This window comes from Dipodomys ordii, unplaced genomic scaffold (genome assembly GCF_000151885.1).
Source record: "Dipodomys ordii isolate 6190 unplaced genomic scaffold, Dord_2.0 Scaffold228, whole genome shotgun sequence".
Lineage (NCBI taxonomy): Eukaryota > Metazoa > Chordata > Mammalia > Rodentia > Heteromyidae > Dipodomys > Dipodomys ordii.
Genome location: NW_012267444.1, coordinates 1,938,375 through 1,948,766, shown reverse-complemented (window position 1 = coordinate 1,948,766; position 10,392 = coordinate 1,938,375). Strand labels below are relative to the sequence as shown.

Sequence of the window (10,392 nt, the reverse complement as noted above, 5' to 3'; positions counted from 1 at the left end):
GCATTATCCTGCCCATGTAATTGTAACCCCTCTGTACAGTATGTTCACAAATAAAATTAAATTAAATTAAAAAAAAGAAAGACTAAGTCAAAGCTCAACAAAATAAGTACCAGGAAATGGGTACTTGCAAGAGGTGGAATGGGGCCAAGGGGACAGGGGTAGATAAATGAAGGAATGAAGTGGGAGAACGAAGTCAAGAATTCATTGTAATGAGTACATTTCTTGCTCATGTAAGTATAACCCCTCTCTATAGCATCTTACCATAAAATAATTTTTAAAGAATTCATTGTACATACTACAAAATATTTTACAAAGGAAAGGAAATGTTGGCTCAAAGTGGGTGAAAATGTTGAAGGGATGACACAGATCAAGATGCATTGTATGCATAGGCTGCTTTGTTAAGTGGCAAAAATAATCCAATACATAACCTAAAGAATTAAGAAAAGTGAAGGAAGGAGTGGGTGGGGAGGGAAGGGTGATAGTGAAAGGGATGATATTGATTGACATGCACTGTATTCATCAACTGTTTTGGTTTTTTTGTACATTTTTTATTGTAAAAACATTGTACAGAGGAATTACAGTTACACGAGCAAGGTAATGAGTACATTTCCTGTCAAGCATTGTTGTCTCCTCCTTTGTTTTTCCCCTACCATCCCTTCCCTCCCACTTCCACAACTACACCTCCCCACAAAGTTGTGAAGTTTGTTTTCAACATTCATCAACTGCTTTGTTGAATGGCAAATATTGTACTATCATTTAAAGATTTTATATATATATATATATATATATATATATATATATGTATATTAAACCTACATGCCTGTCACAGAGTCTAATTTTCAGTCCACAAAAATAGTGTGGCTTAGTGGCTAATGGCCAGAAATAGCTTCCAAGGTCAGTACAAAGAATGAATGGATAAGGAAGCTCCTCTCAGAAAACACAGTCCAGGTCAAATAAAAGATTGTTCTCCATCATTGTTCATCACAGACTGCTCTGTATTTCTCTCTTTCTTAATTGAGTTTATCTTCTAGGTTTCTTAGCCATTCCTCACTGTGCAGTTAGTATCAAGATCCTATGGAGAGAGAGCTGTATATCACTCATAGTCTTGGACTTTGAGTTAACAATAGTACTATATGAGACTATGTTCTCCTTTGGGAAGAAGAGTATTCTGGAGGCACAGGGAAGACCATGAAGACACTGACCATCCACTAAGATTTGTGCCTTTTGTTCTATGATAGCGAAAAGGCTGATTAGCTCACAACTACAATTCTTAAGTCCTTCCTCCTGTCTAGGTAAAAAATCATACAAAAATAACACATCTTTGTGGCATATGATTAGAATTGTAATGTGCAACTTCCAATCTAAGGCTTTTAAAGCCAGGAGAATTTTTGTTTGCCATCCCTGTCTCTTTCTGGTAGCTGGATGCAGATGATAAACAGCCCTGAAGGAATAGTAGAGTCTTTAGTTGGACGAAACATGGAGAAAAACTCACTGACCGTGAACATTCACCTTGTACTGTTATATGCTCAAAAGAACAAACATTATTCAGTCACTGAAAAATAAAATTTGTTAGATACAATAGTTATAGATCTTGAGAAAAGAACATCTACTTCTTGGGGCTGCAGTTATTTATTTATAAAGTGGATGATTGGATAAGATAACCATCAATACTCCTTAGGAACTCCAAAATGATAGATTTCTACCTAATAACATAGGAATAAGCATGAGTGATACTTAGGTAATCCATACACAAGACTCCAATAAAATGTCTGAATTCTTCCATCCAAGAACATTAGGGAATTATCACACTGACAGCAAGGCAACTTCTCCTTACCTGTGTGGTAGGGCACTGTAGGTTTACCATGATGGCAGGACTGGCACATCTGAACAGATTAAAATAGAACAAAATGGGCTTCTTCCTTTTAAAAAATAACAAAAAATAATTTTTAGTGACCACAAAAATGTGCTGCAACGTGTCAAACTTCAAACCCTTTTAACCTTTGACCTTTAAAAATTAGCTCTCTTTTCTCTAGACAGTAATTTTTGTAATTATACAAGGTTGAAATAATTAAATTATCTGTAAGAAATTGACTAAACACAAAACTGTATATTCACAAATAGAAGGATCATGTTGCTACTAATAATCATGCAAAAGAACATGTTTAATATATGGAGAAATTCATAATACATTAATTTTAGGAAGTAGATTACTAAAGATTATTAAAATATAACTTTTAATTTTTGAAAACAGGTGTAACAAATTACATGTACAAAGAAATTATTATGTCTAAATCTTATGATGGATTTTCTAAAAAAAACATGGATTGTTTTAGCAATCTGAAAAAGGTAACTAAATTGAGTAATATTTCCCCGGGGAGTCACTAGCTTTCAATGGATTATTATTCTGCCATTTGACAAGTTAATGTCCTTTTGAATCTCAGTTTCTTTGTAATACTAACCCTACCTATTTCACAGTGGTATTGGAAGGACATAAGATAAGGTCTAGTCCACAAATATTTATTCAATACAGTACACATAAATAAAACTTACAGTGTTCATTAAAAATCCTGATTACTGACTCTCAGTCCCTAAGAGCCTAGGAACTAGCATGGTTTCACCCTGTGCTCCAGGGGATCCAAGTGATCTCTAAACTACATCTTAAGAATTACAGACCTAACCACTGAGGAAGAATGTTCCCAGTACCTTCATATCAAATCCCCAAGCAATGAAAGGGACTTAAATCATAGTACGATAAGGAGTCAAGTAAATGAGTTTGAGCCTCCTGGACTCTGAGTGACAATGAAAGACTACAGAAGTGACTCCAGAAGAGACTCCAGAAGACTACAAGGAATGGAGCTAGAGGAATTTGGAGCAGGGAAAACCATTCATATCAAACAATTTATTAAGTGAGGACTCAAAAAACTCCTTCTCTTCTCCATAAGAGAGTCAGCTTGTGGGTGCTTACTCCCAAGGGAACTGATGGCCAGTCAGTTAGGTCTTAGCCACAGTAACCAACAACCATATGGAATTGGGGTAGTGACCATCAAAGAAAAGGAAAGAGATCCTTCCTTTGCCTTCTATCCCTCACACCTTGATAAAGAGAGCATCACAAGGGGAGGGAAAAGAATTGGAACTGCCAACCAGACTCTTTTCCCCTGCTCCAAGTTCTTTTACAGAGTTGAACCTGAACTGAGAGGCTAGCAGAAAAGAGCATGAATTTTTTTTTTTACTAATTGTTACATTAATTTTTTTGAAACCATGAGGTCTGAACTTGGGGCCCTGTGCTTATTTTTTACAGGGGCTTTACCATTTGTGCCATGCCCTTAGCTCTTTGTTTTGCTATACTTATTTTTGGAGAAAAATCACATTTTTTTCATGAGCTTCTTTGGACTAAGATCCTTGCCTCCTGCATAGCTGGAGTGACAAGCATTCAACACCATACCCATCTTATAGGTTGAGATGGAAGTCTTAATAATATTGCAATTCAGCTTGGCTTTGAGTTGTGATCTTCTAGATCTCTACCTCTTGATTAAGTGAGATTACAGGCATGAACTATGGTCTCACGCTGGGATTATACTAAAATTTTTAACAATGAAGAATATCTGGAAAATTGTATAGTCTGCCTAAGATATCAAAGCTCAAGAAGGAAAAGATTTGAAAGAGTATGTTAAAGGCAATGGTAAAAAGAAAATAAACCTGTTTCATGTTTATATCCCATTAAATTCAAATGGCTTGGTCAGTTGGTTATAAATCCAAACACAATATGTGCTCGGCTACCTAGAGAGCCACAAGTGTCAGTCACCACTCAGGCAACAAAACCATCCACACAACCACACCATGCATGGGATTCAAATCTGTACCTATGAAAATGAAAACATTATTACATACCATGGATCATTGGGTCCCTTAAGAGGAGTTAAAACTGTTGCCCATAAATCAAGAATCCACCATAGGTAAAACTGATTTATAAACTGTAAAATGCTACATAAATTCAAGTTATTCACCAGACTATGTTATCCTCAGGGTATGGCTAAAACCTTATCCATCTTTTTATTCCCACCTCCCTAAAATGTAGCCTAGGGTCTAGTCCATTCTAGACACTTATCAAATGTGGAAGGAATGAGAGTAATTGCAGAGTAAGTATTTTTCCCAAATTCTTAGAATTCTCTCTGATATTTTTCAGCAAAAACATATAACCATTCTCCCAGTCTCTCTGATCTCCTGTAACTTCACAGGACCTCAGATTCATCAGTTACAAAGTAGATGGTGATAGTTCAGATGAGCAATGATAAGGCTATGGTTGAGGAAGTAACTTTATTTCCACCAAAAAGTTTAAAATCTAAAAGCAAACACAAACTGTAAGTTCATATTTTGTAGTGAACTTTAAACCCCATGTCTCTTGTGGAGATTCATAAAAATAAAATACTGCAAGTGAAAGCAATGCATAAACCTTATTGCACTAGCTAAAGATAGAAAGCATGGTATTTGTTCCCATTTGCTCAACATTTCAACAATTTCTGGTTGGAGTGCATAAGGAACAGGGTGATAGAAAGAGTAGGGCGAGATTGGCCCATTAGAAATCACAAAAAATACAGAACACAGGACAGGAAAAGCAGGGAGATGGATTAAAAGTTAACATAGAGCTTGGCGCTGGTGGCTCATGCCTGTAATCCTAGCTATTCAGGAGGTTGAGATCTGAGGATCATAGTTCAAAGCCCACCCAGGCAAGAAAGTCCATGAGACTCTTACTTCCAATTAACCACCAGAAAATTGGAAGTGGTACTGTGGCACAAAATGGTAGAGCACAAAGCCTTGAGCAAAAGAATTCAGGGACAGTGTTCAGGCCCTGAATTCAACCCCCAGGACCAGCAAAAAAAAAAAAAAAAAAAAAGGCTAACATAGAAGCCTCTAGTACAAATCAGAACCTTTGTACTTTTCTAGTATCCAGACATCTAGAATTCCCAGGCTTCAGGAAAAGGATACGCCTTTTTGTTAAATAAACCCTCTCCCTCTAAGAATAATGAAAGTTTTTGTGAGATTTGTCATCCCACCTCCAATCTGTCATATTCTGAAAGTCACTTCCTGGCATCTGATCTTCTATGAACTCATGACCTACAGAAATCTGATCACTGCAATAGCCTTCTTGGAAAACTATCTCACCAACAAATCTGTACAAGCAACTTAGTACTATTTCTTTAGTAAGAATTGATAGTCAATAAGCATCAAGAGTATAAAAAGGAACCAGAAACAAAGAGAAATGTTATAGTAAACAAAAACTGATGTGGAATAAAATTGATATTATTCAGGACATAGAAAATTCCTTCAAAATAGCATCAATATATTTAGAACCATTTATGCAGATTTTCCACAAAAATGTGGTATTACTATAACATCATATGTGATATTATTATAAAGGGATAATGGAAAACAAGAAAGAGCTTAGAATAAAATTATAAATGTCAACACTAAAAGCTAAGTCTGGAAAAAAATGAGAAAACTAGAAAACAGTTTAAAAAGAAGAAGGAAAATACAGAGAAAAAAAAGCACTAACTGAGTTGAATCCAAGAAGCCTATGGTATGACTAATCCTTTCAATAGAGAACTAATAATACACTACACAAAGGTTGAAGGCAACAAAGAAATAATGGAAGAAAAATTTTCCAAAACTAACGGGAGTCATATTTTTTCAGAATTAGAAGTTTGAACAAAGGATTGAACAAAAAGATTTAAAAGGCAGTGTGAGATTTCAGAACATCAGTAATGAAGAAATGATTTTAAACACTTCCCAAAGTTAAAAAGTCACTTCAAGGGTTGTGATTCTGACAAGCATTAATGAATACCCAAATCGCTGCAGTACTGTCTTTAAATTTCTGAGTGGAATTTTCTTTCTAGGTACAATTCTTTTTTGTTTTTTTAAATTTAATTTAAATTTTTTATTTATTGTGAAAATACTGTACAGAGGGGTTACAATTACATGGGCAAGATAATGAGTACATTTCTTATCAAGCATTGTAGCCTCCTCCTTTGTTTCCTCTTCCCATCCCATCCTCCCCCCTAAACTCTCCTCCTCCCCCCCACCAAAGTTGTAAAGTTCATTTTCAACATAACGACTTGTACTTCTCATTGTTGCAATGGGTCCACCTGTATCCCAGTTTAAACTATTTGTTTTTTCCCTTCCCTCTATAGCTAAACAGTTCATCAAATGGAGAAAGGGAAATGAATTAAAAAGTCTATCCCAGGAATTCTGCAAGTTTACTTCTTGTGCTTTCTTTTCTCAGTAAAATGACTTGAGGATGGTTTGTAGATAAAAGAGGAGCCTTGGAGTATAGGAAACAGTAAATAAGATACTCTTATACTAAAAGTATGATTTGCTTTTTCTTTGAAGTTTAATTGGGCACTCTGTGTTTTTAGTTGCTAAATCTGATAACAATCCAGTCTAGTGAGGTAGAGAATCTTCAGAATTAAAGCTAGGTAAGAGACCTACAATTTAACAGGTCCTGAGTCAAGTAAAACAAAACAGGCCTTCAGAGAAAAGAGACCCCTGAAAAGCAGTGTATTTAAAATGGTGGGAAACATGTAGCCCTGCCTGGGTGTGAAGGCACATAGTCTAATCCCAGCTCTTGGCAGGGTAAGGCAGGAGGTCCATGCCAAGTCCATGCCAGTCTGGGGGTCTTTATATTGTTTGGATGAAGGCTGTTCCAGATAAAATTTACAAGCAAAAAATAAATTAGGGCAATTAAACCTAATTGCCCTACGTTGAAGTGAGTTTGAGTGAGATGCTCCCATGTAACTATTAACATACCAGGTTTGATTTTTTTAATATCAGAAATGTGACAAAAATTAAATATAGTGGTCTGGTAATCAATAAAAATTATATACTTAGGATAAAATTTAAATACCCTTTCTTGTTTCTAACTTCTGAAATCAGCCCAGCATATAGAAGCTAGAAGGTGGAAAGGGAAAGAAAAATGGGAGACAAGAGCAGGGAGGGAGATAATATCCTCCAATCAAAGACAAGAAAAGGTGAATCAGCAAAGGGGTAATGTAATGCAAATAAGTTAAATCTTTGTTTTCCAAAGCAAGCTGCCAATGGATACAATCTCAAGCTAAAGCAATAAAACAATGGTAAAATAACTTTGAGCATGCCTAATTTTACACCATTACCAAATTACACAGACTGAATCATCCATCCCCAAGTTTAGGAAGTACATATTCACCACTTGGATTAGCATATCTTCATTCAGAATAAGTATTTTTATTGAACAATAAAGTAGAAAACGTAACAAGCATGTTACTGAAAAATATAGTTTAAAATCTAGCCGTCAAACTAAAACCAGAGAGAGAGAGAGGAAAAAAAATGACTGTGCAATAAGATTGTGAATGAAAAGTTTTAGGACAGGACAGCATTACTTTTATAATTAGCTCTTTATTATTACTGTTTTATTTTCTACCATATCACATAATTAAGCCATGAGGGGCATACAGACTGCAGGATGTTTGATTAAAGAGATTGAGGGGACACACGTGCCATCCTGTGAAAAGTTCGTACAGTTGGAAGCCATGCTGAACACTTAGATGGAAGAACTTTGTCCTCTTAACCTTTCATTCTTACCGGAACTCACACTGGGGAAGCAGATGGGGGCGGCATTTCAGGCAGCTGTAGTTTGGTAATGGTGTATCCATGTTCAGAGTCATTTTAGCATAACCTTTACAAGCTGAAGTTTTTACAGTTGCCAGAAGGTGGCATTAGAATCAATCAAGTTCTTGCCTTTTTAGGGGAAATTTCAAGAAAAAAGTAAGCAATCCCAACCCAAGTGTCATGAAGAATTTCCCCTAAGCTGAAAAAAGCAGAAAAAAATCATTCACAACTACCAGGCATTTGGCTTCCTTTGATGTCTCTGCTTTGTCTGTCTTGATATTTCAGAAAATCTCAGTGTTTCTCCTTGATTCCTTTTGGTAAAGCAGGGAAGGCCAGATTCTACCTTCCAAATAGGATGACATGCTTTCTAAATGTGGAATTTTAAGTTCAATTAGAGGGAACCCCTTGCAGAAGTGAAAATCGAAGGTCGCCATAATACTGAAGAATGGAAATACTTTCATGGTTATGTCGTAGTATGTGTCCTAGCTTTGAGGCTGCATAAATTATTTATTTACATATACTGATAAATATGCATTTCACTTAAGCATACAAACACACATTTGTTTATTAACTTTCTAAATTTAATACTTTTTATTTTTTATACTTTTTATTTATTTATTTATCATCATCTACCTTTTTTTCAAAATGAAGAAAAGCTGAATATTGCTCTATATACATTTTTACTGTGATAATTGAAACAACTGCAGAAGGTATAAAGAAGCAGTAAGAATTGTCTTTAGAAGAAAATGTAAAATAGGCTGGGTATTGGTGGCTCATTCCTATAATCCTAGTTATTTAGAAGGCTGAGATCTGAGGATTGTAGTTTTAAGCTAGTCTGGTCAGGAAAGTCCATGAGACACTTATCTGTAATTAACCACCAAAAAGACAAGAGTGTAGCTGTGTCACTCAAGAGGTGCAGTTCTAGCCTTAGCCCAAATGCTCAAAGACAGCTCCCAGGCAAAAGTTCAAGCCCCAAGACTAGAACCAAATAAATTAACAAACAAACAAATAAATAAAGTAAAATGGATTGGGCCACTGTAGTTGAAAATGAATGTTTTCTGCTGTTATTGAAATTGTATCTTCATCATATCCCAAATTTGTATTTGTAATTGGGTTTATTAATTTCAGTATAATTCTATAATAGCTTTATACTGTTTTGGTAATATTATTCCATTGCATTTTCTACATCTAGTTCCCCCAAGTACATTTTTATACAATTAAACTCATGTTTATAAACTTAACATTAAAATTTACTTTTTCACAAATTTTAATGAGATTATTTTATGCTTAAAGTAATTTACTTAATGTTCAAATTAGTTAAAGTAATTTTCTTACCAAAAATTTCAATTATATTCCAATATACACACATATTAGAACATGTTAGAAAGATAAGAAATAAAGAAATATAAATTTAATATTATATTGTAATTTTGTTAGTTTTTTTGTTTTGTTTTGTTTTTTTTGGTTTTTGTTGGTCCTGGGGTTTGAACTCTGGGCCTGGCTGCTATCCCGGTGCTCTTCAGCTCAAGGTGAGCGCTCTACAGCTTGACCCACAGCACCACTTCCGGATTTCTAGTGGTTTATTGGAGATAAGAGTCTCACGGATTTTTCTGCCCTGGCTGGCTTTGAGCCGTGATCCTCAGATCTCAGCCTCCTCAGTAGCTAGGATTACAGGAGTGAGCCACCAGCACCCGGCTTAGGTTTTTGTTAGAGGGATAGAAAGCATATTATTCAACAAATCAGTTTCAAATAATTTACTTTGCAATTAGAGGAAAATTTAAGTTTAATTCCTATTTCATTCTACTCAATACACATAAAATAAGTTTCCACTAGATTAGCAATTTAAATATATAAAAGGAAGCTATGAAAATACCAGAGATATGTAGAAGGATATAATTTCAGGAGAAAGAAGCAAATTGTCATCATCATCATCACACACACATTTGTGTGTGTACACAAATATATATATATATATATGAACAGAGAAACTACAAAGGACCATTACAGAATCAACTATTAAAAATATGAATATAATTCCCAATGGCTTCATTTTATTTCTTTAAATGGATGAATCAAAATTTATTATCATCCACATATTTTTGGAAATCTGTTTAGTTACCAATATATTATTATTATTTTAAACAAAAATGACTATGTTTGTCTACTAATCAGTTTATTTTTGAATAATCTTTACGTACTGAAATTAGTGGTGTCACATTTTTTCTTTTTTGAAAGAAGTGGGTCATTGGCTTAGGTCTAGAAAACCCATAGTTACAAAAGCCCTTTTAAAAATAGTCTCTTTTAAAGAACTAAAGATTCAGAGATTTGTAAGATTTTTTTTCCCCCACTATCTGGTGCTTTCTTTGTCCTTCATCCTGTGAACATTTTGCTGAAAATGTTTAACATTTCTCTAAGTTACTGAGGCTAAAATAGAATTACTACCCTGAATCAGAATTTACTTTTCTCCAATAGGCAGATGACCTTTTATAAAAATAAACTTTCTTTGATAAATTCAATCTGACATGATTAAGGATTTATTTATCCCTCCTCCAAATTTTTGGAATTTTCTTTGTCTGCAATAACTATGAATTTTATGAACTCTTTTTAAAAATCTATGTTTAAAACTATAACAGTGATGTGATGTCAGGAAAATGAACTCTTAGATATGTATTTTAATGTTTTTTTCTTTCATGCATGTGTTTCTAACACATTTATAAGATTATCTCTTTGTTGCTTTGTATGTCCCTCCCCCAC

General features: G+C 34.6%; 1 protein-coding gene across 1 annotated transcript in view; it reads right to left on the bottom strand.

The window, feature by feature from the left end:
* The window catches only part of Slc44a5 (solute carrier family 44, member 5), a 74,709-nt gene that overhangs the window by 37,315 nt on the left and 27,002 nt on the right, over positions 1 to 10,392 (bottom strand). Inside the window, exon 5 of the mRNA XM_013035877.1 lies at positions 1,835 to 1,919. Coding sequence (XP_012891331.1) covers positions 1,835 to 1,919 — 85 coding nt within the window. The remainder of the gene's footprint in view (positions 1 to 1,834; positions 1,920 to 10,392) is intronic.